Below are 22,777 nucleotides of genomic sequence, written 5' to 3'. Positions count from 1 at the left end.
GGACCCCAGGTGCAGCCAGGCCCTGGACACAGCTTGGCATGGCTGGACCCTGCTGCTGGGTTCCGTGGAGCCAGGCAGGGCCCAGGATGAGGCACCCGTCTGTGTCAGTCAATATATGGCTGCGGCAGTGGTGCGCCTGCCCTGGGGTCCTGGGTCCTCCCAGAGCCAGCCGGGGCCTTGCGTTCTGCTGGGGGATCCTGCTCGGGGCTTGGGGGCTGGTATCAGACAGGAGCATACAGACTGAGGCAGGAGCCTTCTAACGCATCAGGAGTCCCACCATGGGGTGGGAGGGGCACGGCCACCCTGCTGGGTGGGCTCAGACCCTAGAAGAGCCTGGAGAGCAGGTCCCCTTCCCTCTTCTCTCGTCAGCAGACCTGAGCCGAGCTGGACCCCATCCCAGCAGACACTGCAGACAAGGTCCCCAGGGCAAAACACAGGGCCAGAGCCTGGACCCAGGACACCCTGTGAGTGTGGCCAGAGCCCGGACACGTTTTCAGCAGGGACCCTGGTGTCCAGAGCACACAAGCTGTTCTGCGAAGGCCCAGCCAGGAGGAGATGCACCGAGTAGAACTGGGCCCGCCTGGCTACTGCGGTGGGCCAGGGGAAGGGCCCCTGTAGCTCAGCCGGTAGGTGCCTCTTGTGAAGGGACCACGCCCTGCAGCGGGCGCCCTGCCCCTCAGCACCCAGGCTGTTTCTTGGGCTCAGCAGACATGCGGGGCCTGCTGCCCTCGCTACGGCCTGGAAGCCGGGCAGCAGACGCCTTCCCGTCTGCGGTGGCCACACAGCCTGGCCTTCCCTTCTCTGCTCTCCACCTGATCCCAGAGAGGGACCTGAGCAAACGCTCCCTGTCACCCAGTGAGGGACCAGGATTCTGTCCAGATGCGGCCTGGCAAGGGGGCTGGCCAGCCCAGCGAAGGTGGGTCGCCCCATGGGCTCTTGGGAGAAGCTGGCAGCACCCTGCCTTCTGGAGTTCAGGGCAGGAGGCTGATGATGATGGGGCAGTTGGCAGCATTTTACTTTTCGGGCCTCCTTTGGAAGGTGGCTCTCTGCAGGGCCCAGGCCCGGAACCTAACGGGTGAGACAAATCGTCGGCTTTCTCTGTCTCTGCCCAGAAGACAAAGCAGGTGGGGAGGGAAGACAGACAGGCTGAGACGTGGAGATGCTGCTCAAGTGCGCCCCCCGGAGGCCTCCTCGCAACCCAGGGGTACCGGCAGCCTCCAGCTGCCCGGAGGGAGGGACGTCCTGCCTGTGGCCGGCTGGCGGTGACGCTGGCGAGATGCACGTGATTGCTGACCCCTAGGGCCGGGCGAACTGGCCACAGCAGAGCGGCTCTGAGGCCGGGTGGGGACGTGTGGGTCGAGATGGCCTTTCCTCCAGCCCGTCTTGGGAAAGAGCTCTTCAAGGCAGCGGCAGCAGCAAAGTGCCCGTGAGTGGAGGCCGAGAGAGAAATTCCACTCCAAGGAAGCGCGTGCGCGGCCACCTGCTCGGAAAGCAGGAGCAGCGGGTCTCAGTCAGTCCCGGCTGCCGGGACAAACACTGCAGGCTGGGGGCGAAACTGCAGACATTGACTTCTCATAATTTGGGAAGCTGGAAGTCTAAGGTCAAGGCGCTGGCAAGCTCGCTTCCTAGCAAAGGCCCTGGTCCTGGCTGCAGACGGCTGCCTTATCGCTGTCGTGCATGAAGCTCTGGGGCCTCTTCGAAGGACGCCCGAGGGGTCCCTGCCTGGGAGACTGAGCTGCGCAGGGTGTCAACACCCGGCATCCGAGCGCCACGTGGGGCTCGGGACACGCTGCGCCAGGCTCCTCCTCCCCCTGAGCGTCTTGCTTCCCAAATCTGTTTCGGTGTCGGCCTCTGCAGGATACCACCCTGGTCCAGGAGTCGATAGTATGGGGTTTGGAGCTGGTCACTTGCTGCCTACTGGAACAGGGGCCTGTCTCATGGCAGGGAGACGGTGGCCCTTGGCACAGGCGGTGGTCCGGTCCTGGCCAAGTTTTAAGTCCAATTTGGTGTTGAGTTGGAAGCTGCTGGGGGAAGGGACGGGGGTGTTGAGGTATGCGGACAGGAGCTCAAGGGCACAGAGCGGGCAGCTGGAGGTCAGGTGTGAGGAGGCCTCTGGTCACTAGCAGAGCAGCTCAGCTGCAGGGAGGAGACAGGCAGGCCTGGGGCCCACTGAAGAGATGGCCCAGCCCCAAGAGGCAGGACCCTCCCCACAGCAAGTGTGCTTGGCAGACGCCCCCCACCCACCTGCCCCACTAGTCTCTCTACTCCGTGGCTGTACACAGGGAGAGGGAGGGGACATCCAAGAACCACTGGGCATTCGAGTTCTGAGTTGACATGGGCCCCTGGGCATCCTTGTGGGCCCCACCAGAGCTGGACACACACAGGCTGTGGACAGCGGAGTCTTGGCAGGACAGGCTCACAGAGCGATGGCGTCCCCTCCTGGTCTCCTGGCACATGACTGGGGCTGGTACGTGCTCCCTGGGGTCAGAGACACCAGGCACGAAGGCCAAGGGCGAGTGGAGATGAGGGCCCCCCTCGAGGCTCAGAAGGTGCGGGGTGATGGTCCCATCCCATCTCCACCTGACTCAGGACCAGGGGCTCCTGGAGGTCAGACTCCCGCTCACCGAGGGCAGCCCGGGGGGGGCAGACCACTCAGGCCTCAGGCACAGGAGTGCGGGCGTGACAGACTAGGTCAGAGGTCAGAACAGCTCTCACCCGCGTGGACCGTGGAGCAGGACAGACACCGGCAGCCTTCCCCAGGACCTCTGCCGTCACACGGGGCAAGGACGCCCAATCATGACGACACGATGCTGGGTCGGGGGAGCAAGAGACGGCAGGAGCTGCACCGGGCCGAGACTGGGGCTGCGGCACAGAAGATGGTTAGGGGCTCAGGGGCCCAGGGGTCGGAGGCCTGCGAGAAGTCCCTTGCCACATCGAGAGCAAAGGCCTGTGCCCAGCACCTCCCAGAAGGGAGCTCGAGACCCCTGGGTGCCTGTGGTAGCGTCCCCCATGCCCAAGCACTGCAGGCCGGTAGACCAGGTGGCAGGAAGCAGACGGGTGTGCAGACGGGAGGAGACTCGGGCCAGCTGGTCACCTCCAGTGTCTGAGCAGTGGGCAGGAGCCCCCCACCCGCCCCCGCAGCGAGGGCTGACGCAGCCCCCAGCTACCTGAACCCAGACTCAGATGGAAGCTGCTCAGTGTTAATGTTTATTTATAAAGTTGTGTCCTAAAAATGTTTCAAACAAATAATTTTAAACAAGATCCATCACAATGTACTTCCGTCTGCTGTGAGGCCTCTCCGGGGCCAAGGAGAGACAGCGTGGAGAATTTCTGCGTCTTGGCACGCAGGCCCACCCCGAGCTTTTCTTGCCCTTCCAGCAGCACCTGCTGGACCCCGGGCTGCGGCTCTCCAGGACGGGGCTCTTCACCAGGACCCCAAGCTCACGCTGCCACCCTGCTCGGGCCCGGCCGCTGCGGCACTGGCATGTAGGTCACTGGTCAGTAGAGCTGCCACGCGTGGTTGTCGTTAGGTCTTCTTCATGACTGCCATGAAGGAGGCCTGCGGGAGAGATGGCGGGGTCTGGGCAGTGCTGCCCTGGGCTGCAGCACCCCTCCTGCCCTCCAGAAGCTGTCACCATAGCCCCCACTTCTTGACCCCTGGGAAGCTCTGCCTGGGGCTCTCGTGGGGAGAGACAAGGGCACCTCGCGCCCCGGGGCACAGTCTAGCCTGCAAGGCGGCTGCTGGGAGGGGCTCCACACAGCCCCACACGTACCTCCTGGAGAAGCTGCCCCAGCATTTCCTGGCTGTGAATGGAGCGCCTGTGGGGAAGGACACCATGGTCATCCCTCTGGGTCCCCCCGGTCCCTTGCACATCTGGCAGGGTGGCCACACTCCAGGCCCACCCACTCTCTAGACGGTGCCACTCTCGTCCCACAGGCCCCTGGGCTCTGCCAGGACAGGGAAGAGCAGGGGTGTGGGGGGCGAAGGGGAGAGAAGCCCGGGGAGATGCTGAGGACCACAGCCCCCCGGACATACGCACACACACTCACACCCGGAGCCCACCTGTCTATCCTGGTCTCCACAGTCACCGTGAAAGCCCCCTCTGTGTCTGGCAGGTAGGTGGAGGGCACGATCCTGTAGGTCCCTGCAGACAGGTGGCAGAGCCGGCTCACCTCCTGGGTGTAGCAGTGCGGCACACAGCTTAGCAGAGGCTCCTGGAGCAGCAGGGAAGGCGCACCCAGGCCCCCGCCATCTGCAGGAACCTGGGGGAGGCACAGGCTCAGGCTGGGGGCCAGTGGTGAACGCTCCCCTCCTCACAGCCCTGGGCCTCGCTCCCTCCTTGGGCTGGGGACGCTGGGGCAACCTGTGTAGTCTCGCCATACGCGCCAGGCTGCAGAGCTGGGCTCACCGTTCACTGAGGCCGCAACACCAGTGCCCACGCCTGGGGACACCAGAGTCATCACTGCCCAGCCCTGCCCTGGGAGTCACCTCACTGGCCCTGACACCCATGATTTTTTGAAGGTTCGGGGTGCCCCGTGGGCGGGCTGGGGTTGAGCGAGGCTCCAGAGTCTGCCTTCAGCTGTTGGGGGGCACAGCAGCTCTGCCTCCCAAGGGTCCAGAACCTCCCCAGTCAGAGGAAACCCTCTCCTCCCCTGCCTGTACCCCAGGCTAGGCGTGACCACCCCCACGCGGGCCCGGTGACAGCGCAGCTCGGGGTCACCCTCCAGCCATGCCTCCTCAGGGCACCTGCCGGTGCACCAGCCCGTCCTGAAGCGGGGCCCCCAGAAGGAGCAGGGGAGCCACACGGTCACCCTGGAATCTGAATCTGTGACCTCTGACCTCTGACAATTCACCTCTTCCCCTTCCTCCTACTACAGGTCTTCTAAGCGCATCCTGCCTACAATTCGGGAGGGGAAGAGCAGCCCAAGGCCGGAGAAGGCGCTCTGGGTGGCACCTGTGACTCCCTGGCTCTCGCACAGCCGCCATACAACCTCCTACCAGCCGGGCCCCACCCGGCCCCTGGGGACGCCCTCTGCGGGGTCCCCTGGCTCACGCCCACGCGGGGCTGGAGATAAGTCACACTTTCCAGTGGAGTTCCTGGAAGCCACCCCTCCCTTCTGTCGTCCAGGATTCAGGCCACCCCGCACTGCTGACCCACTGCGGCCTCACTCTGAGCCCCTCGCCCCCAGCTCTGTCTTTTCTTTCTAATCTAAAGACCCTCACTAGGTGCAGCATCCGACCAGACTGTCTCACTGAATGCGGGCCTCCCCTCCCTCCCTCTCCTGCTGGTTCCCGCGAGCCCAGGCCGTCTTTTATTCCAGACTCCCAGACTTGGGCCCTGGGGAGGGTGGGGTTCATGTGGCTTCAGAGCAGCTCCTGCTGGAGAACTGCTCCCCATGCACCCAGTGGGGACTCCTGGCTGGAGGCACAGCTCTGGGGACAGCTCAGGACACAGCTGCTGTGAGCCAGGGCAAGTGGACAAGGGGCCGCCTGAGCTGACCTGTGACCTCCAGTGAACTACAGACTCCGTAAAACCTAGAAATGAGTCTTGCCTGTGCCCAGCTGGCCCAGACACTGAGCCCAGAGGACATGGACAGAACTGGAGGGGCCTACCCCCCACCCTCTCCCCGTCCTGCCGCACCGCGCCCGACCCCCAGGAGCATGGGGAGCCTGCCTGGAAGACGTGGAAGCCGATGGGGTGGCACTTGCTGTCCTGGCAGTGCTGGCGCAGAGTGATGCGGACACAGCGGGGGCCTGTGCCCTCAGGCACCGACAGCGGGAAGCAGGGGTTGGTGGGGTAGGAGGCAAAGTTGCGGCTGCCCCCCGCTGTCCGGCCGACTCTCCAGGAGCCCCGCAGCCGCACAGTCTCCCACTCACCCGCGGGCGGGGCCTCCCGGTGGGCAGGGCTCTGGGCCGCCGGCTTGATGGCACTGCCGGGAGAGACAAGCACAGGAGGCGGCTGGCACACCATCCGGCCCCATCACAGGCGTGAGCACATAAACCCTGCGGAAACCGCCCGGGCCGCTCCCCCTCCTGAGCCCGAGACCCTGCCCGCCCCTCACCTGAGGGAGACTCTCCCGCTGGAGAAGACCCGAAGCAGAAACCGCCCCGGCACATCCTTCAGGAAGGTGCTGGGGACGGCCAGGTAGTAGCCCGGGGCGAGCTCACAGCGGAGGTGGACCTCCCGGTCGTACGCATGGCACACGGTGCCAGCCACGGGGGGCGCCGACAGGGCCCTGGGCAGGCTGACCCGCCGCTTCTCCACCTGCAGAGGGAGGCCGGCATGCAGAAGCCACAGAGACCGGAGCCTGGCCCCCACCCCGCTCCCAGCAGAGGGGTCCTTGTCAAAGCACCCATGCCTGCGGGTCTCCCCCAGCCTCTCAGGGGTTGGCTGAAAATGCCCATGAACTCAGGCTCTGTCGTGGGGTCAGTGGCTCTGTCCCAGACGTGAGCCTGCAAGTCCTCCTGCTCTGGGAGCAAACAGGCAAATCTAGACAGGGTTGTGCCCCAAATGGCATGTGGCTAATGCAAGCTGGGGACTGTGGGACGAAAGGCTTGCTAGGGACTTCCTTTGAAGGGGACACGCTGTAGGCCACGCGCCCACAGGGACAGGCTGTCAGCCCCCAGCAGGAGGTACAAAATTAAAAGCCAAGCGCCTGGGTGAGCGAACAGGCTGCGTCGTCCTGCGCCAGCCACCCTCCCGTCCCCTGGGGAGAGCAGGACAGGTGTCTCCACGGTGATCCTCAGACAGCCCCACGAGGCCAGAACATTACCACCAGGTTTTGTAGGGAGGGGACTGAGGGAGGCTGGGAGGTGAAGTGACCGTCCGGGTGGGTCCTCAGCAGCCCTCCTGACACCTCTGCTCACTGAAGAGCCCCTCCCACCCCAAAGCCTACAGCTGGGTGCCCCCTGCCAGCTGTGCCAGTGGCCACTTCTGCTCCCCTCCCTTTGGCCAGACCCCCAGTGGGCAAGGCGGGGAGCAAGTCCCATGGACTCAGGTTGGAGCTGGGTCTGTAGGAGGACAGCTCGGGGGAGGACGTGGGGCTCCTGGGACCATCCCTGTCCCCACCCCCCACTGGGCGGGGGCCAGGCCTGGGGCAGTTACCTTCCAGACGTGCAGGCCCACGGCCTGGTAGTCCTTGCCGGGGAAGCTCGTGGGGCCCCCCACCGGTGCCCGGACCCGGGCCACCCCATCCGCCCCGCGTCTCTGCAGGAGGGCGACGTACACCTCGCTCGGCTCTGAGACCCGCAGCCAGAACTTGGGGTTGCTGGGGAAGCCACTGTTGTTCCGGCAGCCTCCTGCCGACTGGCCCTTGACCCAGGCCCCAGGCAGCGCCTGAGTGTGGCACAGAGCCTTTCCTGGGCAGGAGCACACGTGTCAGCTGCGGGGACAGCCGTCTCGCCCTCACCCCCCTACAGCACCAGGAAGCCAGCACCGCCAAGGGCCCCGCACCCGGCTACCTCTCCACCCGGACGGGAGGGGAAAGAACCATCTCTCCGCCCTGAAAGGAAGCCAGTAGGGCCAGAGCTGTGCCCTGGCACCCCCACAGGGGGACAGGGCACGGGCCCTGCCCTCCGACTGCAGCAGGCAGAGCCCATCGGGGCCGCTGCGCCCCCACGAGGGCCCTCCCTCACCTGAGTAGAGGCTCTGCAGGTGGCCGGCCTCTGTGACTGGGTAGCCGATGGTGACCTCGTCAAACTCCCGCAGGAACTCCTCCTCCTCCACCCAGAACTCCCCTTCCTGGAGCTGGGACAGCAACTCGGACCTGTCGGCTGCGTCCACCTGGCTCCACCCTTCGCCCCTGGAAGGAACCTCTCTTCAGCGGGGCTTCTCGCCCCAGAGCTGCCGGCAGCTGGCGCCGAGGAGCGGGGCAGTGGGGACCACAGGGGCCCTGCGGCAGGACTGCCAGCCGCCTCGGGCCCCCTCCCCTCTCCCAGGGCCCTCACCAGGCCGGGTAGGTGCGAGGGGCACGCTGGCCTCGTCGCTCCAGGTGGAGCTGCCACACCCCAGGTAGAGCCGCGGCTGGGGAGGGAGCGGCCTGGTCCCGCCCCCAGCCCCAGGCCCCCGGGGGGAGCCGTCCCAGGCCAGGACTCAAAGCTGAGCCGGGACACTGCTGCAGGCCTGTCACCTGCAGCTCGGCGGGGCAGCCAGCATTCCTTGGGTTCCCTCAAGACAGGCTCAGGCCCCAGCACGGCCTGAGTCCCAGTGCCCGGCACTAGGCCAGCCTTGTGAGCATGGGGGCCCAGGAACAGGTGCCCAGTGGGCCGCGCGGAGACCAACCAAATGCTGCTCTGACTGTGGACCAAGCCACGGGCAGCAGGCACACACACGGTCAGTATGGCTCCTGGCTGCCCTGGGCCCCACGCCCCTTCCCAACAGCAGCACGGTGACCCACGGCGCCCACACTCACCCCTCTCTCCAGGGCCCCTGCCAACACCGCCGACCCCAAGGGTTCTGGATCCGCAGCAGCAGGATGCTCTGGCCAGCCCGACCCCGCAGCTCTCGCAGATCAGAGACAATGAAAGCGTGGAATGACCCCAGCGCCCCGGAACCTGGGTGGGAACGGCTCGTCATGGCCCGGAAGGCCCCACGGTGAGCAGACACACAGCTCTGTCTCCTTGCCCGGGCCGCTCCAGCCCACCCAGCCATGGCCGCACAGACCCCTGGATCTCCAAGGGCCACCAGGGGCTCCTCTCTTGACCAGTTGTGGACAGGCCCGCGTGGGAGCAGCCTGACCAAGCGTACAGCCACAGCCAGGGGCCTGGGTCTGGACTCCGGCTTGGTTGCCACCAGTCCTGGCAACTATTCCTTCTGTGGGCCTCGGTCCTCGCCTGCTGGATGGGGGTGGTTCTCACACAGGCTGCTACCATCACTGTCACTGGTGGGCCAACGACGCCAGAGAGAAGAGAAACCTCCTCTCGGGGAGGCCCGCTAGGGAGACTGGGGACATCAGGGATTGACCCGAAACCAGCGGGAGGCCCAGGGGCCCAGAAGTGTAAAAGGGCTCCACCTGGCCGGAGACCTTGGGACAAACGGGTATAGAAGTGGAGGCACCAAGCAGAGGATGCTGCCCCACCTGGAAGCTGGGGTGGCGGTCCAGACAGAAGACGAGAAACTCCTGGAATGTCTTCAAGGGTTTACTCAGGAAGGCACCGCAGCCACCACTCTGGGTGTCCCACCCATGTCCCCAGCCCCTTGCCTCTTCTCCATCTCTGCCTAGGGGTTCCCCCAGAGCCTGAAGTGCCAAGAATTAGCCCTACCCCTGCCTGGACAGCTGATGCCAAACAGGCCAGCCCCCACCTGTGTCAGAGCCTCAGCCCCTCACCCCCAGGGTGCTCCCCAACGCCATCCTGAGCTCTGCCTGCGGGGAACCCAGACCAGGGCTGTGCCAGCCCGCACACGCCAGGCAGTGTGACGGTCAGCACGTGGCAGTTTATCTTCAGGTTCATGTTCTTTGGTCAAAAACCTGATCATGAAAATAATCTTAAACAGGAAAACAGTTCTGCCCAAAGACGTTCACCGCAGTGTTACTTCCAACAGCATAAAGCTGGGAAGAACTTAAAACCCCAGCACCGAGGAGGGAGCGAGGAAAACCAGGCAGACACGCAGGAAACGTGGTGCCGGCCACGTCTACGCAGCAACGCAGGAAGGGGGTAAACACAGAACGTAAAGCACACGAGTGCTTATGAGAAACACTGAGAAAGGGCGCTCAAGCCCGAAGCAGTCGAGTCTGAGTGACTTCTCTCCTCAGCACACGCTGCTCGATGAGCACACGTGTTACTAAGCGGACCTGAGCGCTCCCTCTGCCAGGTCACCAGCCGGGCCGGAGATGTGCCGTGACCTGCCTCCCAGGGACCCTGAGATGGGCTCCTGCCTCGCCCCAGTGGGAAGTCCTGGCCAAGGGAAAAGGGACACTTTTTCTGGAGAAGGGCAGTCAGGAAGAGACGGTCAAACCCCCAGACACCAGCTCCGAAGGACAGGGGTCCTATTCTCTACTGAGTCCCGACGGGACCACCGTAACGCATGCTCGTGTGCTGGCGGGAGGCGGCGAGGGGCGGGGGTGCGCAGGCCCACCACCACCGGCCTCCCGCTTCACCTGTTCTGGGGCTGAGCACCGAGCAGCTTAGCAGACAGCGGTCCTTCAGGCCGAGCAGCTGCCGGCAGGTCCGGCACTCCGTGGCCACGGGCCTGTCCTGGTGGCCACTAGTTCTCGCCAAGTCCTTCAGGTTCCACCTTTCTGCCAGGCCACCCGTTAGGTCCACCAGGGCATCCGCCACCTGCCCTGCCCACAGGTGCTCATAGGAGCCATGGACCCTAGGGAGACAGCCAGGAGCGGGTGAGGCGAAGGCCCTGGGCCCCCAGCCCCTCTTCTGTCCCCCGCGGTCCATCTTCTGACCTACTTCAATCGCTTCTCCTTCCTCCCCCTTCACTCCCACCTTGTCCTCACCAAATCCAGACACAATCTTGCCCCCAGTGGGTGACGCACAGGGTCCCGTACACCCTGCTGCCTCTGCCCACTCCTCTGGTTCCCATGACCAAGCCCACGGCCCGGACAGCAGTGTGGGACGGTGGGCTCACTCACACAGATGCTGCCAGCAGGCCCCTCACTTTTTCAGTTTCTCTGCCCGAAGGCCTGCCTAGCAGTCCAGCCTCTTTCAGCAGGACGGTAAGTGCGTCCTGAGAGAAGTTCTTCAGTTCAGACTCAGGTGAGGGCCCTGGTCTCACTCGGGGCCACGACAAACAAGCACTGACACCTCAGTGGCCTCATTCCTCCCCAGCAACTGGCAGAGAGGCCGCCTGTCCTCAGCGGTGACAAACAAATGGTGGAGACCTTTTTCTTGTTCAGGTTTAAGGAAAGAGAAAGGAGAAAACACACACCCTCTCTCTGGACTTCACGACCGACTCTGAACGAGGGCAGGGAGAGGAGTGGGCAGCGGGGAGGGCAAACCACAGGCCAAGTCTCAGAGTTCTGCTGCTGGACAGCTTGGCCCCATCCCAGGACTGGCCGCCAGACCCTCGGTGCTGACCAGGGTGCGGCAGCCCAGGGGGAGCGGACGTGCCTCCCGGGGGCCCGAGCCCACCCCGCCCGGCCCTCCAGGCCCCTGGCGCGCGTACTTGGCGTAGACCTTCTCCAGTAAGGGAAGCCAGAACACATCCTCTCTCTGGCACCGGGAGAAGCAGAGTCTCCCTGCAAGACAAGGCAGACGGTCATCTATGGTCACCTCCACCCAGTGTCCAAACTGCCAAACTCGACAGGTGAAGGAGCCACGGTACGTCCGCTCGAGCCAGCTCGGCTGTCCCGGAGGGAAGACCTGCCACGTGCGGGGGGAGGCAAAAGGAGGCCGTGAGAGAAGGGCATCAAGTGTGCTTTCCAAGCACCCAGACCAGAGCGGGACCGTGCTGCTGTGCAAAGGACTCCACCCTACCCCACGCCCAGCTGCCAGTGCTCATGGAAAACCCAGTCGCTGGACAGAAGACCAACAGACCTTTCAATTAAACATGCTAGGACCACACTGAGCAAGCCAAGTGTCTCCTGAAGCTGAAAGTCAACTAGTATGTCCCACTGTCCCAAACAAGCACCTGACCTGAATCTAAGCAAACTTGACTTTGCAGGCCTGAGTGACCCCATTCTTGACTGAGTGGCTGAGGTGGCAGGTCCCCAGGGGCACAGCACCCACCCCCTTCCCTGCTGGAGCCCGGGCCTCAGGAACTCTGCCAGCGCCCGGCCCACTGCCGTTCACTGCTGGGTCTGCGATCCTGGCCCCGTGTGGAGAGGCAGGAGGGCTCTGCGCCCAGGCAGCCTCATTTGGTCCTGGCTCTGCCCCTTAGCAAGACAATGACAATGGTTTTAGCGCCCTAATTTGTGAGAAAGGGCCAAGGCCGGCAAGGCCTGCAAGAATGACAGCCAGCACCACAGTGCGCTTGTTAGCACGGGACCCGGTCACCAGTGTCAACGAAGCTGAGCTCATCAGTGACTCTCAGCACCAGCCAAGCGTGACGACCCTGAGGAGGGTGTCCGAGAGGCCGTCTCTACCTGCCCTACTGCCTAGCATCAGGAACTGTTCTCATCACCTTCTGCCAACCGATACAGACCCTGTAAAAACCCCGACAAGCCAGAGACTCACTCCCCGCCAGGAGCACGGGATCCCTCAGCTGACCCTTCCCCTCCCTGGGCTGGCACTCTTGTCTTTATTCCAGTTGCACGGCTGACTACATGGGAACGCAGGGCTGAGCAGGGCAGAAAGCACCCCAGCTGGACGCCTGCAGGAGGGGGTTGTCTCTGCACCTGAGCCCGGAGCACCCACGGTCTGACAGCCCGGCTCTCACTGTCCACTAACCACGCTGGGCAGTCACGGCAGAGCCCCGCAGAGCAACAGGTTAGCTGTCCCCACTTCCCTCCTGCGCATGCAGACAGGGAGAAAGAGCAGGGAGGAACCCGCGCGGCTGCAGGCACCTGGTCCCGCAGGTGCTGGCTCTTCTGCAGGGCGGCGCAGGCGCACAGGAACCAGCAGTCCCCCAGCAGCCCTTGCTTCACCTGTCCTTCCTGCGGGTTATCTGCAAACAGCCGGGGTGTGGCACAGATTTCCTGAAAGAAAAAAAAGTGTCCAGAATTACACCATGCCTGATGGCTAGTCTTTAAAACTAAGAACACAGGATCTATGTGATGGCAGCTGAGGAGGGGCTTTTCTGGTCATCCACATTGTCCAACTGGGTGGGGGGAGGCGGCAAAACAGCTGGCTTCTTGCAGGCATTATCCACCTGCCCCTCCTGCTTCAGAGCCCCCTGTCCAGCTTAGATTCTGGGGTCCCTGTCTGTGTCCACATTCCTCAATTGGCTAACCCCCCAACTCGGGATGAATCTTCCCCTCCCCTCCAGACACCTTGCTCATGACGGCAAGTCTCAGGTGGGCTCCCTGCACTAATTCTCTCAGAGGCTCAATATCCACATGCCAGGCTAGTGTACACCTTCTCCTTCCTCCTTTTCTCAAAGCACCCACGTCCCTTGGAGCAGGTGACCTCATGACCCGACGCTTCCTCAGGAGCTACCTGACCTGACCCCCTCTCCTGCCCTACGTGCCTGAATTCTTCCCATGACTCCCTTCTTCTCCCACCTCTACACAGAATCCCACCTGCGAGGGCACAAGAGAGAATGTCTCGTCTTCTCTGAGACCATCCGTGGGCACGGTTCCCCTCTTGGCCCTTCACTGACAAACTTCTCGAAGCAGCTGCTATCCCTGCTTCCTCCCTTCCGGTCACTTGGTCACTTGCAAGGCCAGCCTGCTGAGCCAGTCATGGCCCTCAAGCTGCTTCTTTTCAATGTCGTCTCTGTGTCCTCATCTTTCTCAACACTTGCAGCACTGGAGCAGTGGCTGCCCCTCCCCCAGCAGTCCCCTCTTGGCTTCCATGATTCCACGTACTTTTGGCTCCTTCCACCTAACTGCCTGCTGCTACTCAAGTCTACCTGTTAAGGTACCTGGGGTTCCCCAAGGCTCATTTCCAAGCCCTCTCTTCTCTGTCCATGCTTTCTCCTCAAATACTCTTCCAGACCCTGGACAGTTAGCCATCTGTTACTGAGCCAATGCCCAGCATCTGGCCCAGATCTTCCTGAGCTCCCAACTCTCACATCCACTTGCCTACTGTCAGCTCTGCTTGAACTATGTGAGACCAAAACCCAGGCCTAGATTTCCACCCTACCCCTCCTCCACCCCCAGTTCTCCCTAGCATGTCACACAGGACCACCGTCCACGCGGGGGCCCAGGCTGGGAACCTGGAAGTCGTCCCTGATCTCGCCTTCATCCTCACCTTCTGCTTCCTGTCGGTCACTGAGACCAATCAACCCCCTCTTCAAAGTACTTCTCAAATCCACCTGCTCCAAAGCACCATCCTAATGGCCATCACGCTAATCTAAGCCCCTTCGTCTTTTGCCAAGACCACTGCAACAGCCACCTGTATTCTTGCCCAACAATCCATTTCACCTGGCAGTGAGAGGGCACTTCCTAAAACAAATCCAGCGGGGAGGGTAGAGCTCAGTGGTGGAGCGCATGCTGAGCACGCTCTAAGTCCTGCGTTCCACCTCCAGTAGCTCCACCAAAAAAGTTAAAAACACAAATCTAGTTGAACCACTCTTCCACTAAAAACAGTCTAATGGCCTCCTAATGCACCTAAAACCCTTTTTTTAACCCAAATTCCACTGGCATGGCCGATCAGGTTCTTTGGCCCTGGTCACCTCCATAACAAACAGTGTTGCCCAAGGAAAGTAACTGTTGCCAGAGCCAAACGATTCTGGCTTTGTTCCAGAGCTGGTGCCACGCAGATGTCTCCGCTAAGGCTGTATATACACTCAGAGTGCAGGGCTGCCCCTTGGGCAGTCTTACTCAGCCAATACACCATTTCTAAAGATTATCAACATAGCACTAGCCAGGAGCATCCCTCTAAACTGCCACCTTAAAACGTCTACATCTGAAAGAGCAAGTGCACAAAGTCCAAAACAGGAGTTTGGGAGCAAAACGGCTTTGCTTTGTAGGCTCGGTGTGGCCCCTCCGGAAGAGCAGGAGAGTAGCGCACTCAAGCAGCAGAACAAGACCGCTTGTGGCAGAAGAGCCACGCAGACCAGGAGCCCATCAGAGCGGAGGCAGGCGGGGCTCAATCTGTGCCTGAGAAAACACTTCGAACCGCCTACTGAATAGAGCGCTGGCAGGTGGGGCCGTGAGCTCGGGTCCAGCACACCCCGAGCGCGCTGGAGAGGGAGCCGGGACGCACTCCTGAGGACGGCGGCGGCCGCGGCAGCAGCAGACCCTGCCAGCCGCTGTGTGCCCAGCCCGGCCGACCCCGGCCACCGCTCCCGCCCGGCCTCCGCGCTCGCACCCCGGCAGGAGGCAGCCCCGAGAGGTCCGGCGCGAGACCCGCGCGCCCCTCGCCCCACCTGGGGCCGCCTCCACGTGATTTCCTCCCGGAACTGGGCCAGCGGCGTGGAGAAGCTGGAGAAGAGCGAGGAGTCCGAGGCCGGGAACGCGGCGTCCCGGAAGAGCTCCCTGGCCGGCTCCCGCATCTTGGGCGCCCCGGGCTCCCATCTGCGGGCCGCGCCCCGGCGCCGAGCGCAGCCGAGGGGGCGTGCGGCCCCGAAGGGAGAGCGAGCCGGCCGCGGTCCCACCTGCCCCGCGGGACCCACGATCCCACCAGCCGGGGTGTCCGCCCGCTCCGTCGCCCCGGTAACCGCCGTCCTAGGCGACAGCCAATCAGGCGCGGGGCTCCTGGCCACATGACGGAGCGGCCCAATCGTATTCAAGCGTTGGGAAGCAAGTCCAAGCCGGAGTCCCAGCCCAGGGGGTGTGGTTCCCGGCTGGGCTCTCGCGAGGCCGCGCCGTCGCCCCGGCTGCACTTCTTGCGGAGCCGGGAGCTGCGAACTGTCCCAGCCGAGATTCACACCTGGGAGGCTGGAGGGCGTCTTCTCCTCGGGCCCGTGTGGCTCGCGTCGGGGCGACGGGGCCACCTGGACTGGGGCTGAAGGGACCGGAGAGGCCGCCTGGGCCGAGGTCGGGCCGCGAACTACGGGTCCCCGCGTGCAGCGCCGCCTCCCAGAACGCGCTTCTTCCGGCGCGGGGCGGCGGTCCGGCCGCCTGCTGATCGGGCCTCCGGTGGCCGGCGCTTGGCACGGCGGGCTCTGAGCCGCCCGGGCCGCTGTGGCGTCTGCTACTGGTGTGGTTGTGTGCTGGGGTCCTGGGGAATGTTAGCGCCCCGGGGACGGCCTTCCCAGGCCGTCTGGGACCAGACGCTGGATCCTGAGCGGGGCAGGCGATGAGGCTGGAGCGCCCTCCTGGTCCCCGGATGGCCGGGCCTCTCTGGTCCTCGTGGGCCGGACAGTGCTTGCGGGTGTAGTTCATGGCCGCTCAGTGCTGCGGATTGGTGAGGACAGTGATTCGGGATCTGCCCCTGCCCCGGGATTCACCTTTGCTGCAGGTGGGGAACCTGCCCGTCCCCACCCCCGTTCCCGGGAAGGAAGGACGGCAGCCAGTCAGAGCCTTTTTCACCGACTGCTCTTCCAAGCCTGCCTCACTGCGGCCAGAGCCTCCACAAAGGGTCGCACGGTGGAGGAGAAGGGTCCTCAACCCTTCTAGGAAGCGCTCTGCCACCTACTAGAGCGTCACAGATTTTGCATCCGCCAGCCGCTTTTAGCTGGCCTTCCAGTTATGAAGGGCCACCAGATCGAAGCCCTTATGCAGTCAAATCCAAAAAGTCCTACTGCTGATGAGAAACACCCTGATTTAAGAGACCGTGCCCTGACCTTCTTGCTCTGGAGTCCAGGGTTGCTATAACAGCTGCAAGTCTCTTCCTCTGAAAGGTCGGGCAGGGCCTGCAGGGGTAGCAGGTGCTGGTGCTGACATGAGGTTGTGCTGTCTTGACCCCACCCGGCCCCAGCCCCCTGGTTTGAGGGCCTAGGGTACTCATCTCTCCTGAGGTTCTAGAAGAGGGACTGGCTGCATCTTCTGCCATCTCTGTTTGGGGTGCTTAGTTCAGGACCATTCAGCACCCACATGGTGCTAACTCTCCCAGAAGATGGTTTTGATTCCTTGGCAGGCTGGAGACTGCAGTGTAGCTGAAAAGAATCAGAAAGGGCCTGGTTTCTGCCTCATGTGGAAGTTCTGAAGGAGTAAGAGAAATTCCTTCCCTGTCCTGGGGTGTTGGGTAACTGGTCTGCCCCAGGTAACTCATAGGGTTGGTGAGCAGCAGAGCTGGGGCCAGCCCAAGATCTGGACTTAGAGTGGGGACTTATGCCGGGCTGCTTGCCCAGGCTTGCAAGCTCTGGAGAGCAGGCAGCTTCCTATGGACATATCAGTGTCCAGGGCTGGGCCAATGCCCAGAGAAGGGGTCAGGAGACAGTGGGTGCTGGGTAGGCAGCAGCCCAGATCTGCAGGAATGGGTCTGTGACCAACACTGAGATAGCACTAAGGCAGCTCTCCTGTGGCCTGCCTGGGACAGCTCCTCCTGGGCCACCTTACCCTCACTTGCCCTGTGGTCCCATCCCCCACCCTGGGTACAGAGAAGCTCCCCTGGCCAATGAGTAGTGCATTCGCCTCTCCCTCTGGGGCCCACCCCTGAGTGCTATGCAGAGTGGGGCCTCTGGTGCGTGGGTGTCAGGAGGAGTGGGAAGCAGCCTGGGGTGTTGAGACGAGGAAGTACTCTGGAAGCAGCTAGTTCACGACCACAGCTTCCACAACTGCGGACCCTGGGATGGGCGGCTACTTAAAGTCTGGCCTCACGGCCCTCACTGTAAGGCAGGCACACAGTGCTGTTTGAAGGTTCCAGGAGGATGAGGATGAATGTCCCCCCAGCCCTCAGGCAGGATCAGTCTGCCCACTGACCACACTGCCAGCTGGTGGGCTGTGTACCACATGCATCTGACCTCTTCCTTTCCCAAGCCCATGGGTGGAATTCATAGTGCCCCAAGCCCCCAGGTTGTCGCCTCTGGAGTCTGCTCTCTATGGCTTTGCTCACACGTGCTCTGCCTAGGTGACTGCTGTGGTCTTTAAGGGATGTTCCCTAACTTCCCAGCCAGGAGGGGTCTCTCTCTCTCTCTCCTGAACCCCCACATCTCTCCCCAGTTTGTTCATTGGGCAATAACTGGGCACTGCATTCTTACGAGGATAGATTAGAAACTAGTGTTCTGCCCACAAATCAGCCAGAGTTTGGGGAGTCGGGGCGGGGGGAGCTGGGATGCCCCAGGTGAAGGGACAGGCAGCAGTAGTTTGTGGGGAAGAAGGGGAGGTGTGCTGGCCAGAGGGCATAGCCCTGGCTTGGCTGATAGCCATGTTCCACGGGGCCCCACTGCACAGCTGCTCCTGCCTCACCGGGAACCCTGGTTCTGATTCTGCACATCTGCTGGCAGATGGGGCTTCTGGACCTCTCCCCAGCTCCAGAGCCATAAGTTTTAGAAAGAGCCGTGTGCCCCAGCTCTGGGCAGTGGGGTGCAAGGAGCAGTCTTCTGGGGACTGCTGGGCAAGTTCTCCAGTCCACAGAAGGCCCAAGGATGGAGTGTTCTCTCGCAGGCAGACTTTGGATAACGGCGTGTGAGGATGTGGCATCAGAAACAGCTGCAGCCGGCTTGTGACCACAGGGGGACGAGCCACAGGACAAAAGCCAGTGTGCCTAGAAGCCAGAGCAGAAAGAGAAATAACCTGGATCTCTGGTGATGCCCCTGAGTCCCCAGGCTGGCCAGTCCTAGGGTCACTTCTGGTCACAGGAGATGGTAGGTGCAGGTTTACCTTTTGAGTAATTTTGAGCTGGATCTTTTGTTTCAGCTTCACAAGCACTGAGTGGAGACCTTGCGTTGATTGTGTTACAGATTGCCCCCAAATTTAGTGACTTAACACAACAGGCATTATGTCAGAGTTTCTGTGGGTCAAGAATGTGGCAGCAGGGGAGGGTGCAGCTCAGCGGTAGAGCACATGCTTAGCATACACGAGGTCCTGGGTTCAGTCTGCAGTACCCCATTTAAATAAATAAATAAGAATGTGGCAGCGACTCTGGTGGTTCTGGCTCAGGGTCTCTTGAAAATTACAGTCCAGATGTCACCTGGACTGAAGTCATCTGGAGGTCGGCTGGGGCTGGAGGGTCAAGCTCAGGGAGGCTCCGCTCCTCGTCCCGTGGACCTCCATGGAGCTGCTCGAGTGTCCTCCCAGCATGGCAGCTGGTTCCTCCCAGAGCGGGTAATGCAAGCGAAGAGGAAGATGGAAGCTGCAGTGTGTTTACACCCACCTCAGCTCCCTGGTTTCTGTAGCCTTCTGTTTAGGCAAGTGAGTGACGAAGTCCAGCCCATGTGCAGGGGCGGGGCGTTCCGCCCCTGTGGAGGGAGGCGAATCAGAGTTCGTAGACTTGTGTTAAGACCCTCCAGGGTGGGCCAGCGGTGAGAAAGCGGGGAGGTTTTAGGAGGGGGCAGACAGCACGTTTGCGCTTCACAACATCGCTCGCAGTGCAGCGGGCTCAGAAGTAGGTCCTTCAGGTGGGGCTGAGTGAGTTGGCTCAGAGGCCCAGATTTGGGCCAGGAGTGGAGGAAGACACTGAGTGCCTTTGAAGGCACTTGGTAACTCCTCACGTGAGTCAGAGACGGCAGGTGCCGCAGGCCAGAGATACAGGTGAGACAGCGGGAGGCCCGTGGAGTTGGAAGGACTGGCCTTGGGTCCTCAGGTTAGGAAGCTGGTGGGACTGGAGGAGAAGGACCTGATTTGGGAAAAACGCCTCGAGCGGAGGACCTGGGTTAGACATGCTCTCAGTTATACTGACAGGTCTGAATCCAAGGCAGTTTCAGGCCCACAAAACAGTGCAGGCCCTATGCCCCGCCCCCAGGGCCAGTGTCCTGGGCCTGCAGGCAGTGGGGTGCCTGTCCCTCTGAGTAAGGCCTTCAGTTGGGATTCTCCCCATGAGAGGACAGGACAGGTGGGAGGTCCCCAACTCGGCAAGGCCCTGGGCCTGCGGACCCAGCCTCCATCACGCACACCCCAGGGCTAACTGCCCTGGGAGTGTCGAGAGATGGTGGGAGCCCAGGTAACCCACCCCAGTGGGGCCAGGAGGCGTGGAGAGCAGGAGCCTGGGCCCAGAGCCAGGAACACCCTGAAGTCACCTGGTCAAGAACTGCTGGAAACCTGGCCCCGCTGGACAGGTGTAACCAGGGGGCTCCCTGGGCCCCTGTCTCCAACTACAGCTCCCGTGCTGCAGAGGGCCCAGGGCGGTCTGAGGATGAGACGAGACTGTGGTGGGCCTGGGCCCAGGGGACAGCCATTGAGGCCACCAATGTGGACTGCTCCTCCATGGGGTGATTACAGCGGGACGGAGTGGGAGTGGGTTTTGGAAGCTTGGGTCTCTTTCCTGCCCCTGCCTCGAGGCTCCAGCTGAAGGTAACTTGCCAGGCAGGGCTGGAACAAAGCCATCTCTGTCCTTCCTGCAACCCAAGGTCAGTTCTCCAACAGAAGAGAGGCGGGTCCCACCCCTAAGGGCTCAACGGGTCAAACTTGTTTGAAAGTGAGGAGACCCAGAGCTTGTATGACCCTCACAGAGCCCAGAGGTGGGTGCCGCCGCTGCCCTGTTTCACAGCAAAGAACTTGGGCTTCAAAGGGAGGAGGTGGCAGCCCGGGACCCTGGGCTGTAAGTGGGACGGAGCCAGCGCTCCGAAATCATGCAGACCGAGTTCACCGCGTGCTCGCAGGGGACTGGGCTCTTTGGAAGGCTGATCTTTTAGATGAAGTTTTTTTTAAGCCTCATTATACAAAACAACGCATGTTCCTCACAGGAGCTCTGCCCCTGCCCGCTGCTCCTCAGTCATCAGGCGTTAGACTTTGTTGCAAGCAGGACGCAGGCCGCCGCGCCCCCGACTTCAGTCTCCCAGTGACGCGGGGTATTCTCTGCCCTGTGGGGGTCGCATTCACTTCAGATTGTGGAACCTCTTCCTCTGCTTGCTCATTCGTTTTTGAACAAGGGAGGTTTGTCCAGGCCTGGCTGGGTGGGCGGCGGCGATCTTCGTGCCCTGCCCATGGCCGTCAGCCCCACTCAGACGCTGGGCCGGGACCAGAGGTCATTGCCCTGCTCCGGGCTTCATCCTCCCAAGGCCTGGCCGGTGGTTATTCAGAGAGAAAGTGGGAAAACAAACAAAGCTTAAGAGCTGACATCGGATTCCTGTCAGTGAAAGGGCAGTCTGTGTTAGGGAACACACCTGGCTGGGTGTGCGGCTTAGGTAAGGCACCCAGGGCGGGGCGGCCCCGGGTGGCTCCGCCTGGCTGCGGAGGTCTGATGCTGGGGGGCGGAGCGGGAGGCAGTGGCTAAGGAAAGGAGGCCCGGGTCCCAGCCGCGCTGAGAGCGAGGATCAGTTGGTGTGTCTTTGCCTGGCGCTGTCTCCGCGACCCCGGGCGCAGGGAGCTCTGCGGCGTGGCCTCCCCCATCTGCTCTGCCTTCGTGCGTCCCTCTGCCGACCCCAGGAGCGCCTCTGATGTTCCAGCTCATGAGCCCCGTCTTCCTTGTGACCATGCTTCTCAGCTTTCGTTTTTAGTAACTGTCCCTTAAAAAAATTTCCAAGGCCTCCAGTTCTTTTTCCTAACTCCCGGCTGTCTCAGTGCCTACTCCTGTCTGGCGGTTTATTTCACGCCCCCCCACCCCCACCCCATTATGGGGCTGTGATGTTCATCCTACGGTTGTGAAGTCCTCTTGATCGCTCTGCCAGCTCTGTTCCTCGGGGGCCAGTCTGGGCTGGGGAGTGCGATGACCTCTTGCACGTGGTCAGTGCCCTCCTGGGTGGGTGCTTGGTTGAGTCGTGTCTTTAGATCTGAAGTTCCCCCCAAAGCATTTGGCCTAGGAGAGGGGGACGGCGGGGGAGAGAAGCACCCCCAGGACAAGTCTGGGCTGCACAGGACACAGCCTGAGGGGCTCGGACACCCCGGCCCGGACTCCAGAGAGGCTCCGTGCAGCGTGGGGCTCTCCGTGCACAACCTGCCTTCCTCACACCCTTCCTCACCCTCAGCTCTCCAACATGGCGTCCCTCCTCACGGCCCCGCCTTCCTTGGCCCCAGATCTGATGCTCACAGCCACTTCCATCCCCATTCTGGGCATCACCCCCTTGGCTCCATGACACTGCTCTCCTGCCTGCCTGGCTACTCCCTTCTCTGTCCCCAGAACGCAGCTGTCTCCCAGCATTCTGCCCTCAGACCTTATGGTGGTCATCACGGTCATTTGTGAACCCCCAGCTCCGTGCACGTGGCAGGAGGGGCCGTGTGGGGCCCCCGGGAACGCTGGGAGCAGAAGTGGTGTGTGGCCCCGGCACGTCTGATTGCTTGTGTGAGCCCCTTCTCAGCTCTCCTTTATCCTGGGGAAGGCACGTGGGATGTTCGCGACCTCCTCTCCTCCGTCAGGGGTCCCTGAAGAACCACGGTGACAGGAAGCCCCCACCCTGCCCGCCGAAAGTTGACACGTGGCACAAGTGAGAATAACCCTTTGTTGTTTAAAATGTCGGTGTTTTAGGCCGCTCGCTGCCGGAGCATAGTCGGCCCGGGGAGAGGCTCGGGGCTGGCCATGGCCCGTCACGGAAGCTGGAATGCTGGCAGCTGTTACGCAGCGGCGAAACATTTGGTAAAACTCAACTGTATGACTCACGAGGCAAGTGATGTCCAAAATAACTCGCAGGTCTGGGGGAAGAGGTTGGGAAACACTGGCAGCACGTATTATCACAGGCTGTGTCTGGCAAGATACCCAACGGGGAGAGAGGCTGAAAGCCATTCCGGGTTTGCAAGCTGGAAGGAGGAGTCAAGAAAGGCAGAGACGCAGGGACTCGCAGGGTCGAGAGGCCTCCCGCTCATCCGAGGGCAGGTCAGAGCCAGGACAGGCCGAGGAGATGGGCGCCACCCTAGCTGTGACGGTAGAGGGCTGCTTCTGAGCTTTGTAAAGTCGGGAGAGCGGCAGGCGGGGTGGCGCCGGGCCGGTGGGGAGCGAAGCACATCTCAGCAGCACCGCAGGCCTTTGGGGCTGGAGTCAAGGGCTGGGGAGACTACGGTGCTTTTGAGTTGAACTACCCAAGGAACCAAGGGCCTGGGATGGAGAGGTTGGTGCCTAGAGACTTGAGAATGGCTTTGGCTGAGAGGAGGCTGAGAAGACAGGAAGAGGACGGACCCTTCCAAGGGCAGCGCCAAGGGCCACAGAGGACCCTGCGCTGGGGGACCCCTGTGTCCCTCCTTCCGCAGGGACGTTGCTGCTGTGGCCCCACCCCATTCCCTGTGGGGTAGGTGTCTGGCCCTCCAGCTC

The 22,777-nt window shown here is 62.3% G+C and overlaps 1 protein-coding gene across 3 annotated transcripts; it reads right to left on the bottom strand.

Annotated features, from left to right (window-relative positions):
* Positions 1-3,186: 3,186 nt before the first annotated feature.
* On the bottom strand, positions 3,187-15,728 carry CAPN10 (calpain 10). Of its 3 annotated transcripts, XM_032480696.1 has the most exons (12): positions 14,925-15,235; positions 12,457-12,588; positions 11,118-11,314; positions 10,099-10,316; positions 8,413-8,554; positions 7,637-7,803; positions 7,107-7,360; positions 6,064-6,266; positions 5,676-5,931; positions 4,064-4,263; positions 3,774-3,819; positions 3,187-3,559 (listed from the first exon to the last, which is right to left on the bottom strand). In XM_032480696.1, the coding sequence occupies exons 1-12, from the start codon at positions 15,048-15,050 to the stop codon at positions 3,527-3,529; spliced, it is 1,974 nt and encodes a 657-aa protein (XP_032336587.1). In that variant the 5' UTR covers positions 15,051-15,235; the 3' UTR covers positions 3,187-3,526. The 3 variants fall into 3 exon arrangements, with proteins under 3 accessions (XP_032336587.1, XP_032336589.1, XP_032336588.1); XM_032480698.1 differs by lacking the exon at positions 10,099-10,316 and having other exon boundaries at positions 11,118-11,190; positions 14,925-15,728; XM_032480697.1 differs by lacking the exons at positions 3,187-3,559; positions 3,774-3,819 and having other exon boundaries at positions 4,070-4,263; positions 5,676-5,960; positions 14,925-15,728.
* Positions 15,729-22,777: the final 7,049 nt, after the last annotated feature.

Source organism: Camelus ferus, chromosome 5 (assembly GCF_009834535.1).
Source record: "Camelus ferus isolate YT-003-E chromosome 5, BCGSAC_Cfer_1.0, whole genome shotgun sequence".
NCBI classification, from domain to species: domain Eukaryota; kingdom Metazoa; phylum Chordata; class Mammalia; order Artiodactyla; family Camelidae; genus Camelus; species Camelus ferus.
Note: the sequence above shows the minus strand (reverse complement) of the source record. Positions and strands in the feature narration are given on the sequence as shown.

Coding starts and splice junctions, on each gene's coding strand:
- CAPN10 (XM_032480696.1), bottom strand. CDS start 15,050: ATGCGGGAGCCGGCCAGGGAGCTCTTCCGGGACGCCGCGTTCCCGGCC. Junction 12,589..14,924: donor TCACGTGGAGGCGGCCCCAG/GTGGGGCGAGGG, acceptor TTTTTCTTTCAG/GAAATCTGTGCCACACCCCG. Junction 5,932..6,063: donor AGCGGGAGAGTCTCCCTCAG/GTGAGGGGCGGG, acceptor CTCTCCCGGCAG/TGCCATCAAGCCGGCGGCCC.